This window comes from Enhydra lutris, unplaced genomic scaffold (genome assembly GCF_002288905.1).
Source record: "Enhydra lutris kenyoni isolate GAN:26980312 unplaced genomic scaffold, ASM228890v2 scaffoldscaffold36, whole genome shotgun sequence".
Lineage (NCBI taxonomy): Eukaryota > Metazoa > Chordata > Mammalia > Carnivora > Mustelidae > Enhydra > Enhydra lutris.
Genome location: NW_019154120.1, coordinates 236,615 through 261,062, shown reverse-complemented (window position 1 = coordinate 261,062; position 24,448 = coordinate 236,615). Strand labels below are relative to the sequence as shown.

General features: G+C 47.9%; 2 protein-coding genes across 6 annotated transcripts in view; one reads left to right on the top strand and one right to left on the bottom strand.

Moving 5' to 3' along the window:
- LOC111154318 (heat shock factor binding protein 1 like 1) overlaps window positions 1–14,221 on the top strand; it is a 20,609-nt gene extending 6,388 nt beyond the window's left edge. For 2 of the 3 annotated variants that reach the window (XM_022513836.1, XM_022513835.1), the window contains exon 4: window positions 11,895–12,233. In XM_022513836.1, coding sequence (XP_022369544.1) covers window positions 11,895–12,150 — 256 coding nt within the window. In that variant the 3' untranslated portion in view covers window positions 12,151–12,233. Of the gene's footprint in view, window positions 1–11,894 lie in introns of all 3 variants that reach the window. The other variant, XM_022513837.1, reaches the window with a different exon arrangement.
- LOC111154319 (thioredoxin like 4A) lies at window positions 7,149–24,448 on the bottom strand. Of its 3 annotated transcripts, none has more exons than XM_022513841.1 (4): window positions 24,403–24,448; window positions 23,941–24,125; window positions 14,154–14,257; window positions 7,149–7,738 (listed from the first exon to the last, which is right to left on the bottom strand). In XM_022513841.1, exons 2-4 carry the CDS (start codon window positions 24,091–24,093, stop codon window positions 7,645–7,647), a joined length of 351 nt encoding a protein of 116 aa, XP_022369549.1. In that variant the 5' UTR covers window positions 24,094–24,125; window positions 24,403–24,448; the 3' UTR covers window positions 7,149–7,644. The 3 variants fall into 3 exon arrangements, with proteins under 3 accessions (XP_022369549.1, XP_022369548.1, XP_022369551.1); XM_022513840.1 differs by lacking the exon at window positions 7,149–7,738 and adding an exon at window positions 10,752–11,144; XM_022513843.1 differs by lacking the exons at window positions 7,149–7,738; window positions 24,403–24,448 and adding exons at window positions 10,752–11,144; window positions 21,610–21,679 and having other exon boundaries at window positions 23,941–24,150.

The following is a 24,448-nucleotide window of genomic DNA, read 5'->3' as shown; positions in this document are numbered from 1 at the left end:
TCTGACTCTTGAGTCCAGCGCAGGGTATGATCTCGAGGACACAGGATTGAGCCCCAAGATGGGCTCCGCACTCAGAGGGGGGTCTGCTTGAGATTCTCTCTCTCCCTCTCCCCTAGCCCCTCCCCCTGCTCACACTGTTTCTCAAAATAAATACAGAAAATCTTTTAAAAAGGGGGTGGGAGAAAGCTTCTATTAGTTAATAACTAAAATAAAAACATAAGGGGTGCCTGGCTGGCTCAGCTGGTAGAGTATGCGAGTCTTGATCTCAGAGTCACGAGTTCAAGCCTCACATTGGGTGTGGAGCCTACTTAAGAAATGAAAAAGAAACATTTATGCTCTCCCAAACACTAACTTCTTTCTAAGGAAAGTTCCAAGCTGATCCCCTTTCATAGTCTGACATTTAATATCTCAATTATTTACTCAAACAACAGACACCTGCCTTTAGAGGTTATTTGGCATTTTATAATATCATTCCTGTTTTAACATCTTCCTAACATTTTTTTCAATTTTATTTAATTTTTTAGATTTTTAAATTTATTAACATAGAGTATATTATTTGTTTCAGGGCATGGGTCTGTGAATCATCAGTCTTACACACTTCACAGCACTCACCCTAGCACATACCCTCCCCAGTGTCCATCACCCAGCCACCCCATCCCCCCACCTGCCTCCACTCCAGCAACCCTCAGTTTGTTTCCTGAGATTGAGTCTCTTATGATCTGTCTCCCTCTCTGGTTTCGTCTTGTTCCATTTTCCCCTGTGATCCTCTGCCTTGTTGCTTAAATTCCACGTATCAGGGAGATCATATGACAATTGTCTTTCTCTGATTGACTTATTCGTTCAGCATAATACCCTCTAGTTCCATCCACGTCGTCGCAAATGGCAAGATTCCATTTCTCTCAATGGCTGCATAATATTCCATTGTGTATATGGATCACATCTTCTCTATCCATTCATCTGTTGATGGACATCTAGGCTCTTTCCATAGTTTGGCTATTGTGGACGTTGCTGCTATGAACATTTGGGTGCACGTGCCCCTTCGGATCACTACATTTGTATCCTTAGGGTAAATACCCAGTAGTGTGATTGCTAGGTCATGGGGTAGCTTTATTTTCAACTTTTTTTTTTAAGATTTTATTTATTTATTTGACAGAGAGAGAGAGATCACAAGGAGGCAGAGAGAGAGGGGGAAGCAGGCTCCCTGCCGAGCAGAGAGCCTGACTCGGGGCTCGATTCCAGGATCCTGAGATCATGACCCAAGCGCAAGGCAGAGGCTTAACCCACTGAGCCACCCAGGCACCCCTATCTCAACTTTTTGAGGAACCTCCATGCTGTTTTCCAGAGTGGCTGCACCAGCCTGCATTCCCACCAACAGTGTAGGAGGGTTCCCCTATCCCTGTATCCTCGCCAACATCTGTCGTTTCCTGACTTGTTATTTTTAGCCATTCTGACTGGTGTGAGGTGGTGTCTCACTGTGGTTTTGACTTGTGTTTCCCTGATGCCAAGTGACATTGAACATTTCTTCATGTCTGTTGGCCATCTGGATGTCTTCTTTGCAGAAATGTCTGTTCATGTCCTCTGCCCATTTCTTGATTGGATTATTTGTTCTTTGTGTTGAGTGAAAGGTTCTTTATAGATTTTGGATACTAGCCCTTTATCTAGATATGTCATTTGCAAATACCTTCTTCTATTCTGTCAGTTGTCTTTTGGTTTTGTTGATGGTTTCCTTTGCTGTGCATAAGGTTCTGATCTTGATGAAGTCCTAATAGTTCATTTTTGCCCTTGCTTCCCTTGCCTTTGACGATGTTTCTAGGAAGAAGTTGCTGAGGCTGAGGTCAAAGAGGTTTCTGCCTGTGTTCTGCTCAAGGATTTTGATAGATTCCTTTCTCACATTTAGGTCTTGCATCCAATTTGAGTCTATTTTTGTGTGTGGTGTCAGGAAATGGTCCAGTTTCATTCTTGTGCATGTGTCTGTCCAATTTTCCCAACACCATTTGTTGAAGAGACTGTCTTTTTTCCATTGGACACTCTCTCCTGCTTTGTTGAAGATTAGTTGAGGGTCCATTTCTGGGCTCTCTAGTCTGTTCCATTGATCTTTGTGTCTTTGTGCCAGTGCCATACTGTCTTTAGATGATTACAGTTTTGTAATAGAGCTTGAAGTCCAGAATTGTGATGCTCCCAGCTTTGCTTTTTTTTTTTTTAAATCAACATGCGTCTGGCTATTCGGGGTCGTTTTTGGTTCCCTACATATTTTAGGATTATTTGTTCCATTTCTGTGGGAAAAAATTGATGGTATTTTGATAGGGATTGCATTAAATGTATACATTGCTCTAGGTACATTAGACATTTTAACAACATTTATTCTTCCAATCCATGAGCATGGAATGGTTTTTCATTTCTTTGTGTCTTCCTCAATTTCTTTCATGAATATTCTATAGTTTTCTGAGTACAGATTCTTTGCCTCTTTGGTTAGGTTTATTCCTAGTTATCTTACAGTTTTGGGTGCCATTGTAAATGGGATCGACTCCTTAATTACTCTTTCTTCTGTCTTGTTGTGTAAAGAAATGCAACTGATTTCCTACATTGATTTTAAATCCTGCCACTTTACTGAATTCCTGTATGAGTTCTAGCAGATTTGGAGTGGAGTCTTTTGGGTTTTCCACAGTATCGTATCATCTGTAAAGAGTGAGAGTTTGACTTCTTCTTTGCCCATTTGGATGCCTTCATTTCTTTTTGTTGTCTGATTGCCAAAGCTAGGATTTCTAGTACTATGTTGAATAGCAGTGGTGATAGTAAATATTCCTGCCATGTTCCTGACCTTAGGGGAAAAGCTCTCAGTTTTTCCCCGTTGAGAGTGATATTCACAGTGGGTTTTTCATAGATGGCTTCAATGATATTGAGGTATGTTTCCTCTTTCCCTGCACTGTGAAGAGTTTTGATTAAGAAATGATACTGTAATTTGTCAGATGCTTTTTCTGCATCTATTGAAAGGATCCTATCGTTCTTGTTCTTTCTTTTATTAATGTATTGTATCACATGGATTGATTTGCAGATGTTGAACCAACCTTGCAGCCCTGGAATAAATCCCACTTGGTCGTGGTGAATAATCCTTTTAATGTACTGTTGGATCCTATTGGCTAGTATTTTGGTGAGAATTTTTGCATCCATGTACATCAGGGATATTGGTCTGTAACTTTCCTTTTTGATGGGGTCTTTGTCTGGTTTGGGGATCAAGGTAATGCTCGCCTCATAAAATGAGTCTGGAAACTTTCCTTCCATTTTTATTTTTTGGAACAGTTTTAGAAGAATAGGTATTAATTCTTCTTTAAATGTTTGGTAGAATTCCCCCGGGAAGCCATCTGGCCCTGGGCTCTTGTTTCTTTGAAGATTTTTGATGACTGCTTCAATTTTCTTGTTGGTTATGGCTCCGTTCAGGTTTTCTAGTTCTTCATTCCTGGTTCAGTTTTGTAGTTTGCAGGTTTCTAGGAATGCATCCATTTCTTCCAGATTACTTAATTTGTTGGCATATAGTTGCTCATAAAATGTTCTTGTAATTGTTTGTATTTCTTTGGTGTTGGTTGTGATCTCTCCTCTTTCATTCATGATTTTATTAATTTAAGTCCTTTCTCTCTTCTTTTTGATAAGTCTGGCCAGGGATTTATCAGTCTTATTAATTCTTTCAAAGAACTAGCTCCTAGTTTCGTTGATCTGTTGATCAACTGATCTGTTGGTCTGATTTCGTTGATACTGTTCTTTTGGTTTCTATTTCATTGATTTCTGCTCTGATCTTTATTTCTCTTCTCCTGCTAGGTTTGGCTTTCTTTGCTGTTCTTTCTCCAGCTCCTTTAGGTGTAGGGTTAGGTTGTGTATTTGAGACCTTTCCTGTTTTTTGAGAAAGGCTTGTATCACTATATACTTTCCTCTCAGGACTGCCTTTGTTGCATCCCACAGATTTTGAACCGTTGTGTTTTCATTATTTGTTTCCATGAATTTTTTTCAATTCTTCTTTAATTTCCTGGTTGACCCATTATTTTTTTTAAAGATTTTATTTATTTATTTGACCAACAGAGATCAAAAGTAGGCAGAGAGGCAGGCAGAGAGAGAGGAGGAAGCAGGTTCCCCACTGAGCAGAGAGCTGATGTGGGGTTTGATCCCAGGACCCTGAGATCATGACCTGAGCTGAAGGCAGAGGCTTAATCCACTGAGCCACCCAGGGGTCCCGACCCACTCATTCTTTAGAAGGATGCTTTTTAGCCTCCATGTATTAGGGTTCTTTCCAACTTTCCTCTTGTGACTGAGTTCTAGCTTCAGAGCATTGTGGTCTGAAAATATGCAGGGAATGATCCCAATCTTTTGGTACCAGTTGAGACCTGATTTGGGAACCAGGATGTGATCTACTCTGGAGAATGTTCCATGTGCAGAAGAGAAGAATGTGTATTTCGGGATGGAATGTTCTGAATGTATCTGTGATGTCCCATCTGGTCCAGTGTGTCATTCAGGGCCCTTTTTTCCTTATAGATCCTTAGCTTAGATGATCTGTCCATTGCAGTGAAGGGTGTGTTAATGTCCATACTATTGTATTATTGTCAGTGTGTTTCTTTGATTTTGTTATTAATTGGTTTATATAATTGGCTCCTCCCATGTTAGGGGCACAAATATTTACAATTGTTAGACATTCTTGTTGGATAGACCCTTTAACTATGATATAGTGTCCTTCATCTCTTTTTACAGTCTTTGGTTGAAAATCTAATTTGTCTAATAGAAAGATTGCCACCCCAGCTTTCTTTTTTTTTTTTTTTTAATATTTTATTTATTTATTTGACAGAGAGAGACACAGCAAGAGAGGGAACAGAAGCAGGGGGAGTGAGAGAGGGAGAAGCAGGCTTCCTGCCGAGCAGGGAGCCCAATGCAGGGCTCAATCTCACGACCCTGGGATCATGACCTGAGCCGAAGGCAGAAGCTTAACAACTGAGCCACCCAGGTGCCCCCCAGCTTTCTTTTGATATCCATTAGCATGATAAACTGCTTTCTACTCCCCTCATTTTCAATCTGGAGGTGTCTTTCTGCCTAAAACGAGTCTCTTGTAGACAGCATATCGATGGGTGTTTTTGTTTTTCTTTAAGATTTATTTATTTGACAGAGAGAGAGAGAGAGAGAGAGAGAGAGAGATCACAAGTAGGCAGAGAGGCAGGAGGAGAGAGAGAGGGGGAAGCAGGCTCCCTGATGAGCAGAGAGCCCGATGCGGGGCTCAATCCCAGGACCCTGAGATCCTGATATGAGCCGAGGGCAGAGGCTTAATCCACTGAGCCATCCAGGTGCCCCTCGATGGGTCTTGTTTTTTATCCAATCTGATACCCTGTGTCTTTTGATTGGGGCATTTGGGCCATTTATGTTCAGGGTAACTCCAAAAGATATGAATTTAGTGACACTGTATTGCCTGTAAAGTGACTGTTACTGTGTATTCTCTCTGTTTCTTTCTGGTCTATGTTACTTTTAGGCTCTCTCTTTGCTTAGAGGACCCCTTTCAGGAACTCTGGTGGGGCTGGTTTGGTGATCGCAAATTCTTTTAGTTTATGTTTGTCCTGGAAATTTCTCTCTCCTTCTACTTTCAAAGACAACCTAGCTGGATATAATATTCTTGGCTGCATGTTTTTCTCATCTAGTTCCCTAACATATTCCCAAAGGATTGGTATTTTCCAGTTCCATGTTACATATATTTAAATGAAGTCAAAATGCTTCCATAAGGAAAAGGGGGAAAGTAGTAGATGAAGTTAAATGTGCTTAAACACACTTATTCAAACATAAACTAGACAAACATGACTTTTAGCAGCAAGCAATTTACTCACAGAATACTTAAGTAAATGTTGTGAATTCAGTATCAAATGTTATATTCATAAGCTTGTAACTTAAAACTCATTTACCTCAAAATTAGGGACTTATGAAAACCTCAAGTTTAATAATAAAGGCCTAAATCTGTCAGTCAGCAGCTCTAGAAGCAGTTGTGTGAAGTTTTAAATTCTCATGTTTAATTTCCGTTCTTTACAGTCTCTTGCCTGATCTATCACCATAGACTTTCAACTCTCTTCCCAATCCCCTTTTAGCTCTTCCAAGGGGACAGAAAGATCTCAGAACTAAAATCTGATCACGTTACACCTGGTTCCCAAGGCAAAGGGTCCCACCTGTGCCCACTCCACCTAAGCCACCACAGTTCTCAGATGAGCCCGCCTCCCTCCCACCATGGGCCTTTGTTCCTGCAGGTCCCCTTCTGGAATGCAATTACCCCTACACCCACATAGTTAGCTTTTTAATATCTGATATCAGCTTGAAAATAATCTCCTCAGAGATTCTCTCCCTGAATCCCCATCTGGGTCAGATCTACTCGGTATATGATCTCCTGGCACTCTGCTGTTGACTATCACAGTCGTAATTTCACTTTTTACATGATCACTTGGTTATCTTCACAAGGCAGCAAGCAACCAGACTGATTTTGCTCAGTCCTCGGGTCCAGGAACTACTTAAATTTTTTTAAATAAATTAATAATTGAATTGCTAGAGTTTCAAAATAATTTTGCAATCCTTTATATGGTGCTTTTTGTCCATGGAGATGTGTGAGAGCTTAACTACTCTACTAAACAAGAAAATCAAAGCCCAGTTGGAGGATGGGGTTATAGCTGTGGTTGGGGAGACTAGTGGGATGTCACCCCAACACAGTGTGCAAGACAGTACAAGTCTCATTAAGAAGCCATTAGTGTTCCTTGTATAGCTTTTGATGATAAATGTAAAAATGCCACAAAAGAATACTAAAACTAGATGTATTTTAAAAGCCTTTAGTAAAGATGATGTAGAAAAACTATTCAAAATGGCAACCATATAAGTGAGTTCTCCCAAAGTTCCCCATTCTGATTTTCAAGATATCAGACTTTCCCAACTAGCACCTCAACTTTCAGATCAGAAACCTGGTGAGGCCATGGACACATCCTGTATTTTATTCCTCTTTTTTATTTATTTGACACAGACAGAGAGAGAGAGAGAGACAGGGCACAAGTGGGGGCAGCTGCAGGCAGAGGCAGAGGGAGAAGCAGACTCCCCTCTGAGCAGGGAGCCCGACGTGGAGCTCCATCCCAGGACCCCAGGATCATGACCTGAGCCGAAGACAGATGCTTTGCCCACTGAGCCCCCCAAGGTGCCTCGGTATCCTACGTTTTAACTGAGCCACCCGAGGAACCAAACTCCAGTTTTTGTTAAAATCCAGGGACAGTTTTTAGGGTTGTTGTAGTTTTGACTCCATCAGTGACCCCAACGCCTTGCTTCTCTGCTCACAATAGTAGGAAAGAGGCAGTCTACCCCAGGAACCCACACAGAACAATCATCTGCAAACATACGCGGTTTCTGGTTATTTCGATGTTGCAGAGCTGTGTTTCAAATGTCTGAAAACTGTAAGTAGATGCCGTCATGCCGTGGTGCCTGCCATACCTAGCGGCGCTGTTTCGGGACAGTTGTCTACGCTGGTGTGTGTAGCTCTGCTTCAGTCGCTGATAGCTGTGTGGTAACCCTTTGAGTTCTGTTTTCCATTTGACTGTTTCCAGTCATGCTGCAATGAAGTCTTTCCTATCTCCTATGTGTCCGTTTTCTCGGGGTACTTGATTACTTACTGCCCCCCTGAATATATGCCGTACCTTCTAGGCTTGTTGCCTCTGTGTAAGCTGCCAAGCTGCTCCTGGACTTTGCACAAGCTGCCCTGGGGAGGAGGAGAAGCAGAAATCATTCAGTGGTCAGGGAACCGGGGGTACTGGTGCACCTTCTGCACTAGTTAATTTCCACTCGAATAAAGCAATGCGTGCAGCAATGAGGCAGGTCCGGTAGCCGCACAGATCCAGCCTTGAAACCACATCCTCTGGATGAGACGGGACTCTGAGCAACCTAACCTTTACTTTCCTTCTCTGCACACTAGCTACTGGCAGGTGGTTGGAAGGATTAGAGAAAATGGCTTGTAAATCACTTAGTTCAGGCTGAGGTAGACAGTAGGTACAAAATAAGACATAAACTTATAAAAACAACACATTTACAGCACTACTACAGGGTAAGTTTACAAATGTGGGATTAATTTTCTTTGCTTATTTTTCGGCAGCTAATAAAGCTTTATCAATAAGATGTAATTCACATGCTACACAATTAACCAATTAACACAATTCAGTGGTTTTTGGTATATCTACAGATGTGTGCCACCATCACCATAACCAGTCTTAGAACGTTTTCATTATCTCAGGAAGAAACCCCATACCCATCAGCTATCACCTCCCTCTGTCCCCCTCCCCCTAACCACTAATTTACTTTCTGTCCCTATGAATTGCTTATTCCAGGCATTTCATAAAAATGGGAATCATACGATATGTGGTGCCTAGTCTCTCACTTACCCTCATGTTTTCAAGGTTCAACATACTGTACATCAGTACTTCATGTCTTAGCACCAAATAACATCCCATTGTACAGATGGACATTTTGTTTACCCATTCTGCAGCTGACGGACATGCAAGTTATCTCCTCATTTTCCAAAGGGTTGCCCGTACTCCTCTCCCTGAGCAGGGTCTGAGTGATCCAGTTTCTCCGTGTCTTTGACTCTTTCAATAATCAGACCCTTCAGGGGCGCCAGGTGGCTCAGTGGGTAAAGCCTCTGCCTTCAGCTCAGGTTGTGATCTCAGGGTCCTGGGATCGAGCCCCGCATCAGGCTCTCTGCTCGGCAGGGAGCCTGCTTCCCCCTCTCTGTCAAATAAATAAATAAAATCTTAAAAAAAAAATAAAATCAGACCCTTTGGATCTAGTCACACCGCTCCAATGGGTGGGAAGTGGCATCTGCAGGTTCTGATTTGCATTTCCTTGATGCCCAAAACCAGTGAGTTTGTCATGGGGTCCTCGGCTGTTCTCTCTTGGAGAAACATCAGAAGTAGAACACTGAAAGTCTGTTATGTGCCAGGTACCTGGGGTCACGATGAGTTTTCCACTCACCCCTCATCTGTCAGGGCACTGTACTCCCTCTTTCATAGGTGGGAAATTAAGGCTGGAGCAATGCAGTAAATCTGCTTTGGAGTTTTAGATCTACTTCAAGCGCGCCTCGTGTGCATGTGCTGGTCTGCACTCGTGTCTCAAGCACGGTCAATCTGGCCATGGCTTTCGCACACTGAGGCCCACCAGGCTCTATTCTGAGACACACGCGGGACAGCAGACACCGCCACCTCCTCACCTGAGAGAAAACGGAGTTGTCACAGCAGAGCTTGTATGGACGAGATGTGCCGGGGAAGTTCCCGACCGCCCACCCACCGCCGAGCTGTGGGGCAGGAGAGGCGCAAGCCTGAGAAGAGGACACCAGCTGCACGTGCGGCAGGACCGCGATTTCCACAGAAGATGCAGCCTGCTTGAGTACATGAGGTTCCATCTTCAGAGGAAGGAGGAACAACTTACTCTTCGTATTTAAAAGGAGGACTCCTAGAATCATTATCTTATTGCACTGTTTTTATAACCAGAATAAAAGACACTTTCTTCCTCAAGTGTATTCTTTCTGAACTCAAGCCTTCGGATTCTGCTGTGGGTTGAATTGTGCCTCCTCATAAATTCCCATGTCAGGAGTTTTTTAAGCAGATTTTATTTATTTGACAGAGAAAGCACAAGCAGGGGGAGGGGCAGAGGGAGAGGGAGAGGGAGAAGCAGGCTCCTGCTGAGCAGGGAGCCTGATGCAGGGCTTGATCCCAGGACCCTGAGATCACAACCAGAGCCGAAGGCAGACAATTCACATCAACAGAGCTGCCCAGGCGCACCCTGCCTACCTTGGGAGTTCCAATCCCCAGTACAATGTGACCTTATTTGGAGACAGGATGGCCCTCTCCAGTGACCAGTGTTCTTATAAGAAGAGGAAATGTGGACACAGACACACACACGGGAGAAGGCCACGTGAAGATGAAGGCCAAGATCGGGGGAAGCATCAGCCGAAGCAGGCAACGATCACCAGAAAGCAGCAGGGTCTGGGAGAGGGGCAGGGGACAGATTCTCCAGCACAGCCCCAGAGGACCCAGCCCTGACCACCTCTGGATCTAGAGTTCTTGCCTTCAGATTTGGAAGACTGCTCATGTCCACTGTCACTCCTGTCTGGGCTACTTTGCTATGGCAGCCCTGGGAGACTCACAGGCACCCCCCCTCCCTCCCCCCACAGGGCGCAGCAAACACAGGGTCCCACAGAACATACACTTGAATTCCACTCCGATGGGAAAGAAGTCCAGTAACTCTGCCAAAATCAATAACCTGCACGGCAATTGTTTTTAAAAGATTTTATTTATTTATTTGACAAAGATCACAAGTAGGCAGAGAGGCAGGCAGAGAGAGGAGGAAGCGGGCTCCCCGCTGAGCAGAGAGCCCGATGCGGGACTCGATCCCAGGACCCTGAGATCATGACCTGAGCCGAAGGCAGAGGCTCAACCCACTGAGTCCCCCAGCGCCCCTGCATGGCAATTTGTAAGGAACAAGCAATTACAACTTCCCCATCACTGAGTATCTTATCTATTTCAGCTAGATATTTACAGATATTTGCTAATATAAAAATACAACGGCCAGGGGTGCCAGGGTGGCTCAGTGGGTTAAGTGCCTGTCTTCGGCTCGGGTCATAATCCCAGGATCCTGGGATGGAGCCCCACATCGGGCTCTCTGCTCGTCAGGGAGCCTGCTTCCCCCTCTCTCTGCCTGCTTGTGATCTCTCTCTCTCCCCCTGGGTCAACTAAATAAACAAAATCTTAAAAAAAAAAAAAAATACAACAGCCAGGCAGGTGGAGAGTTGAGGCCATGCAACCCCTACAGAAACAACCCTCCGACCAACCCTGTGATCTTCATATTCTCTTCCAAACGCTTGCGCTAAGGCTTTAAATAGTTTCCAATATTTCCACATGAAAACAACTCCACGCCACTCCTGTGCACAGAGACCAGGCAGAGCTCAGTATCTGTACTTTGTGGAGTAATCCTTTGGAGAAACGACCAGGCCGCGGCCTTTCCGGGCGCCCCGGTACACAGTCTCGATGATGTCTATCATTTCCTGTTTGTCTTCCATGGCCCAGTTGATCTTGTTGTTGTTACCCGTACCCAGGTCGATCATGATGTGTTTGTTCCTGCAAAGAGGAGACGGGTCAGTGTTCACAGTCTCCTAAGAGTTCCATGTTCCATGCCTTCTGTTTCCCACCATCACAAGCTCTTGTTAAACATCAGTTAAGGGCGCCTGGGGGGCTCAGTGGGTTAAGCCTCTGCCTTCGGCTCAGGTCATGATCTCAGGGTCCTGGGATCGAGCCCCGCATCGGGCTCTCTGCTCAACGGGGAGCCTGCTTCCCCTGCTCTCTCTGCCTGCCTCTCTGCCTACTTGTCATCCTCTCTGTCAAATAAATAAAATCTTTAAAAAAAAAAAATCAGTTAAGACAAAAACACACACAGTCAGGAGGCTCTACTGCGATTTAGAAGACGAGAACCAGTTGAACACTAATGTAAAAGCACACACCATGCAGGGCACAAGCTCCCGCTGCATGGCTAAGCCACTCCCTCGGGACAAATGTCCTACAGGACACAGTGTGAGTCACTTGGAAAGTGACACTGTTTCCCAAAGGGCTGTACCGATTTACCTAGGAAACACAATACCCTGACCCTAGCGTACACTTTATCCAAAGTCCTAATTGTGAAATTAGTATGTCTGCATTTCTATAATTAGGGAAGCAGGTGATACTTTACAGATTTATTTTTAAGAGGCTACTTTCAAAAATGAATTGATATGTGCACTTTACAGAGATACTAACCCTTGTTGTCATTGGTACACTGATCTCTCCAAGTTTGTTGGAGATAGTTTTCATTTATTCAAGTTTTCACTTCTACAGGAATGAAGAGCGGCACATCAAGTCTCCGTCTGTCCAACCACAGGGAGCATCCAAAAGGCAGACGCAACGTTTCTGCTTTGCTGCAAACATCTACTTCCAGGGTAACTCTCCACATCTGCACTCGGGCCCAGGAATCTGGACCCTGGACCCTGTCCCTCCCTGTCCCATCACCTGTCAGCCTCTTACAGTCTCCCCACCATGGCCGGACCATCCGCGCCTGCGTGCCCGCCCCCGCAAAGGCACGAGCTCATTCTAGACTTTCTCCGTCTGTCCTTCAGCTCCCCGCCACCCCGACCCGGCACTTGTGTCTCTACAAACACCTGCTCGCCTTCGCTCATCTACTCCGCTGCTGCCAATCCGCAAAGCCCGGTGACAGCAGGACCATTTTGTCTGACTTAACGTCCGGGCACTAGAGCACGAAACCTGGCAGGACTCAGTACATGCACTTGGTGAAAACATTAACTCAAGCAGAGAGGCGCCCCGTCTTGGATTCCGGCGTCGCAGAAAGAGCGGAAGGCACTTCGTCTTCTCTTCAGTCCAGCGCCCCGGCATCCACCCCACCATCCTCCTCTCTGCGGCCCCGTCCGCCATAGCGTCCTCTGTGCCTTGGTCGGGCCAGCCACTGGCGGCGGGAGGCTGGCCCCAAGATGGCCCTCATGAGTTGCACCCTAAGGGTGTGGGGAGCACTGGGAGCAGCACGACAGGAAAGGCCCGGACTGCCTTGAAGAGCCTGTTCGTGGACTCGCAGACTGGAGGAGCATGGCCGGGGCAGGTGCTGGAGGAAGGAAGGAGCACACCGCCGGGGTGGAGGGAAGGGCCCCTGTTCCTCGGGGACACGGTCCTGCGAAGTCATCCGGATGCGCCTGGATGTGCACCTGAGGAGCTGCTGAGCCCTGGAGCGGCCACATGCTTTCTCCCTGCTGCGGACGGTGATGGCAGATGAGGCGGGGTTAGAGCCGCGGAAAGAGAGAAGGAGTTCTTGGCCCCTCCAGACGGCAGAAGACACTGCCACGCAGAAGGGCGCGGGGGGCACGGAAGAGGCCCACGACCTGGAGCGGCAGCCCAGGCGGAACGTTCAGTCGCAAGTGAGGAGCGGCGCCTCCTGGGTCTTCACGGGCGCCAGGACAGGCACTCGGGCTGCAGAGGACGACGGTGCAGAGAAAGGAGGCGGGAGAACCCCAGATGCTACCTGTTGAAGTCGGCGGAAAATGGCCTGGCTGCACACGCCTTTCCCAGAAAAGGCAGGAAAGCCTGGGCAGACCTTCCCACTGGGGAGCCAGCCCCTTCCTCCTCACATCCCCCTGAGAAACCAGACCTGTCTGCAATGCTGTCCCATGATGTGTGCTGGCAGAGCTGGGGCCGCAGGTAAGGGGTGTCCACCAGCCTAAGCAGCCTCATGCATACCTGCTTTTGTACACCCAAAGGGCGTGAGTCTTTGGAGCCGGAGGGCAGAGGGCAGAAGACAAAACCCTAAACTCAACCCTGCAAAGTTCCTGCCCTCATCCCTGGGACTGTGCTGCGATGAGACGCCAGCCACCAGTGACTCTACGGACAACGGAGACTGGCAGATGCCCCAACGGTTACTCATCAAGTGACTGTAAAGTAAGGAGATAATCCTGGATTATTTGGGGGTCCATTCCGGTCACAGCCTCGGGGAAGCAGAACAGGTGCAGGCTCTGCAGGCTGAAGGGCCTCAGGCAGCAGGGAGCGCCCGGCACACAGCGGCCAGGAGTCAGCGGCCCCAGCCCGTGACCACAGGGAATGGGATTCGGCCAACAACCCAATGAGCCAGTGGCTTCTTCCCCGACTGACGGCCCCAAAAAGGCCCAGCCCGTGACTGTGGCCTCGTGAGACCCCGAGAGGAAACCCACTGAGCCGGCCCAAACTTGGAGCAACAGAACACTGAGCTCATCAATGTGGCTTTTAGCTACTCACATGGCGTTACCTGTTGCACAGGATATAAGCCAATACCCGCCCCATACAACCACCCAGACATCCCTCACCTGTCAGGCACCGGGGATGTCCAAGACTTAATACTGCCATTTACCAGCCTTTCTACTAACAATAAACAGAAATTTTGACAAGTAGAAACAATGCCAAATGGTGATTTCTTTCCAAATTAAATCTCCACAACTTTTTTTTTGAGTCACGTTACCCAACTTTATTACAGAAATGCCATCGGATGTGACGCCATCTGGACTACATCAAACTTCCGGACCAACAATAACCAACTGAGACAAGAGCTTTAAGAGAACGTACCTGAAGAAAAACATGACAGTACACGGGTCGTACAACTCGTACATCTTGTTGAAGTCAGGCACTTCTGTGATATCCACAAGATAGATAACTGTGAAATTTTTAACCTAAAAGTAAGAGATTGAAAAAGCCCTATAAAGTAACACATCTATTTTTTGTTCTGCAAAAGCACACTGAAAAGCAAGCACAAGAATCTGTGTGGAAGAGGACAATTTCCAAACCAACTCCCCCACGTCGTTCCGCAGTAACGCCGACACACGGGCGCCGACCCCTGGGTCCCACCCTGCACCCCTTCCGGAAAAAGCAGGTCGCGCCACCCCTGCGGCGACAACCACCTACACCAGCTTCTCCCGACAGTGCGTGCGCACCGCCAAGAGCGGCGGGAAAACAGGCCTTGAGACGTCGGCCGGGCGCTCCTACCGCGTGGCCCCGCACACCCACCGGTGCTAAGAGCCCAGCACCGTGAGCGGTGCTGCACGCAACACACACCTTCCTCTTTCTCCCTGATTCTGAGTGCATCGGAGAATTTAGAAAACTCAGAAAATGGTCCATAAAACAGAATCACTAAATAAATAAATAAATGGAATCACCTCCAATCCCAACGACCAGAGTTAATTGCCACAAATAGATTTTTAGTAAATTCTTTACCACTTTTTCTGTTACACACATACACGTGTCTATGCTGTTTAAGTAAAATGTGGTCATACCACAGTACCTTATATCCTGTTTTAATTATGGACAGTCTCTTACACAAATTATACATTTTCCCCAAACACAATTTTTACACCTACATAATTGCTCTATCAAACGGTTAGGTCATTATTTTACGTTTTCTATTATGTTCCGATTTTTCATGACAATAATTCAGATTTTTTTCATCAATACCAATTATTCACCTGTGAACATTGCTACCCTTAAGTTTGTGTACATATTTCATTACTTCCAAAGATAAACTCCTAAAATGTAATCTCTACAACAAAGCATATGACATTTTAAACACTTATAAGTGCTGTCTCGGTGCCTTCCGGGAAGCTAGACAACCCTGTATGTTATGGGCTGAGTTACCTCCCCCCAGAAAGAGACGCGCTGCAGTCCTAACCCCCAGTGCTTAGAATGGGGCCTTGTTCGGCAAAGGGTCCTTACAGAGGTCGTTGCTAGGATCAGACTGGCCATTCCAGACGGTGTCGTTCAGAGAAGGGGCTATGGCTGACTTTTAGGGCGGGAGACACCCACAAGACAAGGGCACCGAAGACGGCAGACAACCCCAGAGCAGGAAGATGCGCCAGGCGGTCTCCCTAGAAGGTTTCAGAGGCTGCACCTGCGGACACCCTGGCTTGGGACTCTCGGCCCCCCAGACTGTGATGACAGACTTCTATTCGTTTCTCTGCCCAGTTTGTGGGCTCTGTTACTACAGCCCCAGGAAATGCATATAAAACTAATTCTAAAATTCTGAATATAATTTGCAGATGAAATGAAGTGGTATCTGGGATTTGCTTTAAATACTGCAGCGTAAAACATGTCTGGGGCCAGCTGACGGAAGACTGAAAGGTACTAGGGACTGCTGGACCTGAGCGAGAGGCTCAGAGGGGTCGCTACAACCCTCCTCTCTGCTTTGGAACTATTAACTAATAGTTAACACTGAAAATTAAGCTACCAACACCAAACAAAGCTGGCATCTCACAAGGACTGCTTTCGGCCCCAGCGCTGGCCGGGAGAGACCCTGAACACCGTCATGCCCCGGCTCTCTGCCCGAGGGCTCTGACGCCGCCATGCGCTGTGGTCTACACACTGTGTCCTGAAAGCCCTAAAGCAGCACCTTCGTGTGGCTGAGCCCGTCCTGAAACTCTGGTCTCCTGTGCCAACAGTGGGAACGTGCTGGTAGGTCACCAGAACCCAGTTTTACTTTCCGGGTTAACTCATCAACTGTATTCTGATTTTATTTGAAAATACAACAGAAACTGCAGCACAGAAGTTCAGACTATAAAACAGTCAGTGTGTATAAATACACAAAGTGGTCAGGCAGTAGCCCTGACCCGTTTTTATCCCTTCAATGTCTTGCTCTGTTGACTGATGCGCAAAACAGATACCAGTAACAGTGAGTAAATATTAACTTAGGGAATCGCCATGTAAATATTCAGTTAGTCTAAAAATCAGATGGGCAGGGCTATAAATTATGTACTTTAGAGAAAAGTAAAATCGTAAATTTGTCCTTTTTATTGTATGCAAAAAATCTCGTTTTGTTTTGCTTTACTGATAATTCTCCAGAAACCAAGAATCGCAAAAGATTAGTAATAATTTACAAATTATTACTGCCGTCCACTTCACAGTCCCCAAAACTTTCCCTCCAAGATGACTCTGGCATCTGTGTCCCACGGATTCGCTTTGCCACTTTGCAAATTCAGGCGTCCTCTTCCCTGCCCCTCCCAGAGGCCTCAAACTGCATTTCCAGGGTCTGTCAGCCTCAGCACACAAGCACCCGAGGATGGGAACTTTGGCTACTGCCTGGTTTTCACTGACTTCCCAGTATCGTGTGTGGACCTGAAGTCCCGCCCGCGACACAATGGACTTCCCGAGTCACGACGTAAACTACAGCAAACTTCAAAGTTCTCTTGCCTCACGCATCCGTCAACAGCACTCGGGACGCATGAAGCACTGGGCGAGGTTTTAGGGCTTGAGGCAAATCCGGGAGCCACAACAAACTGCTGTGCGCAAAAAACTCTAAAAACATAAGGACTCACAGCAATGGACATTCCACAATCAGAAGGCGACTAAGAAAAGTCTTGGAGCACCTGGGGGCTCAGTCATTAAGCCTCTGCCTTCGGCTCAAGTCATATCCCAGGGTCCTGGGATCGAGCCCCGCATCAGGCTCCCTGCTTGGCGGGAAGCCTGCTTCTCCCTCTCCCACTCCCCCCACTTGTGTTTCCTCTCTCGCTGTGTCTGTCAAATAAATGAAAATCTTAAAAAAGAAAAAAAAAAAGATACAAGTCTCGATCTCCTTTGCCTTCTATCTCATCGATCTAAACCCCCACTCTGAGTTCTAGCAGAAGCAAAGTATGTCAGTTCACTTATAAGGTACTCCTCACTCCTTACGTCCAACTCTAACCCCCGAATGAAGACACAGTTAATGAAAGGAAGACTCGGGAAGACAGAGTGACTCTAAGAAATGAGTCAGAAAGACTGTAAGCTACACGGGAAGCAAGCGGCCAAGCTGAGACTCACCCTGTCTGGCTCCAGAGCGCAACTTCTGGATGGGATTCCTACCCAAGTCTCGAAGGAATTAGGCTGCCCAAAGGGGGCAGGAGGCCCCGAGGGGGGCGGGGAATGGGCCAGGCTAGAAAGGCGGCGTGTGCGAGATGAAGATGCCGGAGAGGACAAGGCAAGGGCAGCGGCAGCAGCTGGGATGCAGCGTTAGAGGTGGAACGTGAGCCTGGAAACGTAGACAGGGCCCTTCGAGGCCCAAGTTCAGGTCATTTACTTGTTTGTCTCCAAGCAAGGAGGGGATGGGGACCTGGGAAAACTGAGGAGCATCTAGGGAGAAGGGCTTACTTATAAGGAACGCTGGCATGGCTGTGCTCTGGGCACCACTGCCATCTGCATCCATCAGCGGCCAGTCCAGCTGCCCCACGGGAGGGCCAAGGGCAGCAGGGGTGGCCAGAGAGGCACACTCACAAACCAAGCCAAGGGACCACCCAAGAGGGAGCTGGGTCAGGGACCAGAGAGCTCATGTCAGACGAAGCCTGTGGTTCTGTGGTCTCAGGTGGAGAGGCAGGTCCTCCCCTGCCACTGCCAATTCCCGCGTTTCCGGGTGAAAGAGAAGGCGGCTGTGCGGTGACGTGCACCGTGCGGCACTGGTCCAAACAGCCTCTGCGCGAGATGGCTCCCGCCACGTCCCCGGGGCCCCTGGGCAGCAGCGCTCCTTGCGGCACTGGAACTTACAGGGAACGGTATTTACGTTCCGGCGTAACCAAGCGCACATCTGCCTCCTGCGGCACCAGCAGCCAAGCCAGCGCCTGCCCGGGTGCCTTTCTGGCTCGACGTGGATTCTTCAGCCAATGGGTTCTGGTTCCTGGAACCTCCAAACCTCCCAGTTAGAGCAGAGACTGACACCAAAACCACATCCTCCTAAAAGTGATCAAGATACATCGCTTCTATTTTACGTATGCGGGCACTCAGCGACCCCAACTGGATGAGACAATTTTCACACCGTAAATGCTGGTCTTTACAGTGAGACTTTAGGAGAGCCCCAATTTCCTCTTGCCTCCCAGGATGAGTAAGAAAACTGTAGCTCTGTCTGAAGTAAAAGGGACAGGGACGCCTTGGTGGCAGAGTTGGGCTGAGCCTCCAACTCTTGATCTCACTCAGGCTGTGAGCCCCGCGGCAGGCTCAGGGCTCAGCGGGGTCTGCCTGAGAATGCCCCCGTCCCTCCCCTCCCTCACAGGCCCTCTCAAAACAATAGTAGACAACCAAGTGGTGCCCTGGTACTCAGTTCTTCTCTCCCCCCGTGTGGACTACACGATGGCCCTGCAGAACCGTGTCTGTCTTTACCGACGTGTGCTCAGACGCAAAGCCCGACTCACAAGCACGAGTCATGTTTGCTGCATGAACTTCTAACAAGAAACTTGTATTTTGAAATGCAAGGAACACATTATTGTCACTAAAAATGTGTTCTGGGACAGCGTGAGCTTAACGACGTAACCCTGGGCTCGGAGAGACTGGCCTTGAGAGCTGGTGCGGTGCCACCTCCTCCTGACACAAGTGGGCGAGGAATCGCCGTGCGGGGACCACGGCCCAGCCAGGTGGCGCCCAGGGGCCTTCTGCCAACCCTCTGCCTCCCTGCGGTCTCCCTCCTCTGGAAAAGCCTCCGCTTGTCAAAGCTGAACTATTTCTACTCAACGTTTCGCACCCATTAAGGAATCCGTGCTTAACTACAACCCTGTGTATTTTTTAGAAAACTGAAAAGGAGCTAGGTGTCTACGATATTCTCTCCATTTAAAAAATGCTCACTTTGGAAATATACAAAAGGAAGGGAAAATCCACTGCCACGTGACCATCCCACTTTTTTTTTAAAAGTGAAGTCTACCCCCAACATGGGACTCAAACTCACGACCCCAAGACTGAGAGCCGCGTGCTCTTCTGACTGAGCCAGCCAGGTGCTCCAGCCCAGTGTTCTTCAAACAAGTTATGTAACTTAAAAATATATGACAAATAAAATTAACAGAGTATGAGTGTCTTACAGTGAAAAGTGTTTCCCTTTCCCCAGACCCACATGTTCACTCATGAGGAAATCACATACGTTCTGCTTTCTCAAGCTGACGTCATCAACAAATGCCCACGGTATTTAAAAAGCTTAGAAAATTATTTTTAATGGCCACATAGTATTCCATCTGGTGAAGAGGACATTCCCCGTTCAAATCCCAACTCTCCATTTCCGAGTCTGGACAAATTACTTGGCACACCTACTTCATGGTCGTCACAACAACTACGCTGAGGTCTGTTTCCCACCAGACAAGGTGACTGGTCTAAATGTTCAAAAACCAGAGATTACAGTCATCACCATGCTCTCCTACCGTTAGACATGGTCGTTGCTCCCAGTTTTGCTAGAAATGATACCAAAAGTCCTGTGGAGCATAAAACTTTGCCTACTGAAGAAGTAGGATGACTGAGTTCTTAAGGCTTTTCAAACAAGGCCAAGCTGCTTTCCAAAAGAATATCATCAGTATTAACGTTCCCCACGCCACAGTAAATACCTTCTCATCTCTGAGAAGTCTAAGTAGCAGTGCGTACTATTTTCACATGCATGGCTCTCAAGTTCACTTAACCACTAGAATTTCCTCTTTTTAAAGTTCTTTGCCTCTCTACCCATGGGAGTCATCTTTTCAAATGGTACTTCAAACTTATTTGCATAAGTCTTCTAGATCTGAAATAATATTTTGCCTGCTATGTTTGCAATAATTTTAATTGGTTGTTACCAGCATTTTTTAAAAGCCAAGAACTCTATGCACAAATTTCATTTCTATTATCAAGTTGTTTCTTAATGTATACATTCTGCTGATCATTTGTAACAGTTGCCCTGTTGCCGGACATCTTCTCCTCCAGCAGGTCACTGACTCAGCTGTCCAGCAGCCCTTCTACAGGATGCGTCTACAAGTGAAAGTCACTCATTCGAATCAGGGAGACTGAAGGCCCGCCCAGGAGACCAACCACCCTTCCAGCCTTCTAAGAGAGCTCCTCCTCCAGCTAAGAACCCACGTAAAATGCTGGAAAAACATGTTCTAGACTGTCAATTGCCACTCTGTATTTTATTTCCGAGGAACCAATTCTTAGGTCATTCATGTAGAAGCCATTAAAAACCTGCATGATAACTTTATTTTCCCCAACTATTTGCCTGAGTAGCTCTATCACAGCAACTCCTGCAAATGTTGTGATGCGCACGATGACGCCGTAAGAGCGGTGCATGATTACTGAATACGTGACCGGCTGTGTGACCAAAGTGCTCCAGAAGCGCGTTCTAGTAATTCTAGCCTCACAACTACCCTACTTAGACACTACTGCCCTTTCTTACAGATGAGTAAAATGAGGCACAGAGACAAGTTATTTAAGATCACACAGGGAGTAAGTAGCAGGAGCTAGCCTGGTCCCTGCTCCTAACCAGACTCCACACTGCCCCTCAGAGCTTGCTGCCAGCTTCAAGGCTTCATACCCTGACACGCAAATCCACAGCAAACATAAGCTTCTTCCTGACTCATAAGATATCCCATTTGACTGAACATCGACTTCCAGTAAGGTTCAATTTACTTTATGCAATGCTCAAGAATGATCCTTTAAAATCATTTCTAAAAGTTCCATACATGTATTTGTATTATTTACAATTTCATGAGAACGTATGATCATGAATCAATGATATCATTGAGGTTTTGCATATTTTAAACTCATTTGTACGAGTTTTTTTAACACAAAAAATCTAAATGTCCCAACTATTCTTTCCCATCACGGGATGAGCTGTGACAAACTGTTAGTACAAAATGGCAAGACAGCACAGAGGTACACAAAACAGTCTCTCTTTGAGGCTGTGCATAAAATCAGCTGAACAGGGATGCCTGGGTGGTTCAGTGGCTTAAGCGGCTGCCTTCGGCTCAGGTCATGATCCCAGGGTCCTTGGATTGAGTCTCACATCGGGTTCTCTGCTCAGAAGGGAGCCTGCTTCTCTCTCTGCCTGCTTGTGCACTCTGGCAAATAAATAATAAAACCTTAAAGGAAAAAAAACCCCAGCTGAACAGGAAACTTTGTTATTCTCACTCTACCAAACTCCAGGCGTCTGTGAAACCATCACGCAGATCTCTTGTGTTTTCAGTGTGGCTCAAAACACCCAGCACGAGGTGGGGGGCGAGAATTCAACGCACCACGTTCTAGGAGAAACGATCGCATCAAGTCCAGCCTAAACAGTGGAACTTTTACTCACTCTACAACAGCTGGGGTATCCAAACAGGGCTTGTAACAATATGAGGAAGATCCCCCACTCTCTGCCATTTCTGCAGAGGGAGTTTTTTTTTTTTTTTAAAAGATTTATTTATTTATTTATTTGACACAGAGAGAGAGATCACAAGTAGGCAGAGAGGCAGGCAGAGGGGGAGGGGGAAGCAGGCTCCCCGCTGAGCAGAGAGCCCGATGTGGAGCTCGATCCCAGGACCCTGAGATCATGACCCAAGCCGAAGGCAGAGGCTTAACCCACTGAGCCAGGCAGGTGCCCCCAGAGGGAGATTTTTAAATGGAGAGTTAAGTTGTTCTTTGGACTAAAACCTTAAATTTCAAAAATTCCCCTTGAGCTTCCCCAAAAAGGGCTTCCAGAATCATAAACTCGTATTCTGCCTTTATACTAAGAAAAAAATAAAGCAATAATCTTGGGATACATTTTAAGTTTGCATTTTTAATAACTGTACTATGTAATATTTTACTAAAACTTTATTAATATAAACAGAAACCCAAATTTTTGGACAAAAAAGAAAAATCTTAAAAAAAAAACAAAGAAAAACACTCAAAGTGAGCCCAGTTAAGCTATTCTTATGAATAGGTTCAATACCAAAAAAGAGAGCGTCCACTGATACAGGAATTCAGTCTATACCCGACAGGAAGGGATGAGAAAAGAACTGTGGACTTCCACAGTTATATAATATAAAAGCTTATATTAACACACAAAATCTATCTCCTAGCTAAGAGCATTTTGCTGGTTTTGCTCAGACGTGAAGCGACCCTGCCATCTCTCAGTACCCTGACCCTGTGCTGAGGACAGCAGGAGCTGGTCACCACCTGGTGTTCACACCAGCAGCTGCAACTCGGGACTCAGAACACACAGCCCGGCTACAGCTAGTGCTCCTCAGAGAGGTGCTCCCAGGCAGCACTGACCTCGGCTGTGTCTGCCCTTGATCACCACAACCTAAGCAAAGGCATAAGAGAGATGTCCTGGCATCACCTCATTGATGACTTCGGACCCCAGCTGGGAGGATTCCCATGTCAGGAAACTGCTGCTCTCCCGAGTTCCCGGGGTGCGCTCTCAAGCTGCTGGAGGAGGAGGAAGGGAGCGGCTGGCAACCACAGCACACCTACTCTGATCCTGACCGCCGCTGAGGGGCTTTGAAAGTCCCATCAGAACTGCCAGGACGGCTTCTGAAAAGGGCTGTTTCTGGACCTCACCCCAAACCAGCAGAACAGGAACCTTGGAGATGCACTTCAGCAAGTATTCCAAGGGACGCTCATGATGACTGACACAGAACAGTTTCCAGTGTCCCCAGTGCCACCACCCCTGCTGCGGTCTGCCTCTCCTACCAAGTAAGAGATAGTAAAAATTAGCAGTGGAAGGTCAGTTGTTTGTTTTTAAGTAAACTAACCCAATGTGGGGCTTGAATGCAGGACCGCAAGGATCTCACACTCTACGGACGGAGCCCGCCAGATGTCCCAGAAGGGCAGACAGTCTTCCTGTCCTCAATGCAAGATACGCTCTTACATCCGTTCCTCTAACCCCTTATTCTCTGAGAGAAAACATAGCTTCAATGTTTCCATCACTTTCACTCTTCGTTCAAGTGGCCTCTCAAATTACTTTTGGAATATCGGTGAGTTAGGTGTCTCATTAACAGCCTAATATTGGCTCTTTGTCTTGTTGCTACAATTGCAAAACCCCAAATTAAAGTTACCTCCAAACCACCATGAAGAAGCTACAGAGAAACACGGAGCCCCGGTTACAGAACGGGCCGGCATAGGCACCGTCGCCACCACCCACGAGCCGGAGTCCTGATGGGAAACACCCGGAGCCCGATTCTCTCCTCTCCTGTCGCCTCCTGCAACGCGCTCGCTCGGAGACAGAAGCCAAGCGACTTGCAGAGCATCACTTGGGGTGGACGGAAGGGCCGGGAGCAGGGGGCAGGGTTCATGCTCTGGCAGGGCGGGGGCTCCCACACCAGGAAACAAGGCACCAGGAACGCACAGTCCTCGTCCGCGAAGCTACGCAGCTCACTAGTCCCCAGGTGTGTCCTGTTCGCGACCCTGCGGCGAGGAACCGTCAACCCCTCGACACCGGGACACCACGAAGCTTCTCCCGGGAAAGGCGGAAGCTCGTGAGGACACCTCCGGGGGCCGCAGGGTAAGAACGCGGCCGGGAACCTCCTCCTCCCTCTGCCGACCGCGCCTGCACTTGGGGCGCGAACGAGACCACCGCACCTCCAAGCCCCCCCCGCCAGCGGGCCAAGCGGGGGGACCGGCCGCGCCCGGGTCCCAGGCCGACCGCGGGGCGCCGCGCTACCTTCTCGGCGATGCTGTAGAGCACCTCGTCCATCTTCATGCAGGTGGGGTCCCAGTCGTGCCCGAAGCGTATGACCACCACGCGGTCCTCCTCCGACAGGATGGCCTGGTCCACCTGCCAGCCGTTGTGCAGGTGCGGGAGCATGTACGACATCTCGGGGCGGGTCCGGGGGCCTGCGAGGAGAACTGCGCGCACCCGCTCCTTCCCGCGGGCTGCCGGGCACGGGGGCGCGGGGCCGCGCGACACCCAGCCCGCGGCCCTCGGTCCCACGGCGGGCGGCCGGGACCCCGCTCCCCGCCGGGACCCCCGAGCTCGACCCCTGGAAGGGCGCCGGGACCTCGCGGACGCCCCGCGGACCCCAGCCCCGGCGCGGAGAACCCGTGGGGGCTGCCCTCCTCGGCTCTCGCCCCCTCCCTCCTCGCCCCACCGCCCTCCCGGCCCTTCAGCTCCCGCCGCTCGCACCTCTGCCGACTAGAGCTTCCCGCGCTGCAGTCCTTCCGGGCGTGGA

What these genes read in the sequence shown, in the direction of transcription:
- LOC111154319 (XM_022513840.1), bottom strand. Translation starts at nt 24,093, where the DNA reads ATGTCGTACATGCTCCCGCACCTGCACAACGGCTGGCAGGTGGACCAG. An exon ending in TCTACAGCATCGCCGAGAAG is followed by an intron (nt 14,258 to 23,940) that starts GTAGCGCGGCGC and finishes TCTTACTTTTAG; the next exon opens with GTTAAAAATTTCACAGTTAT. An exon ending in ACTGTCATGTTTTTCTTCAG is followed by an intron (nt 11,145 to 14,153) that starts GTACGTTCTCTT and finishes TCCTCTTTGCAG; the next exon opens with GAACAAACACATCATGATCG.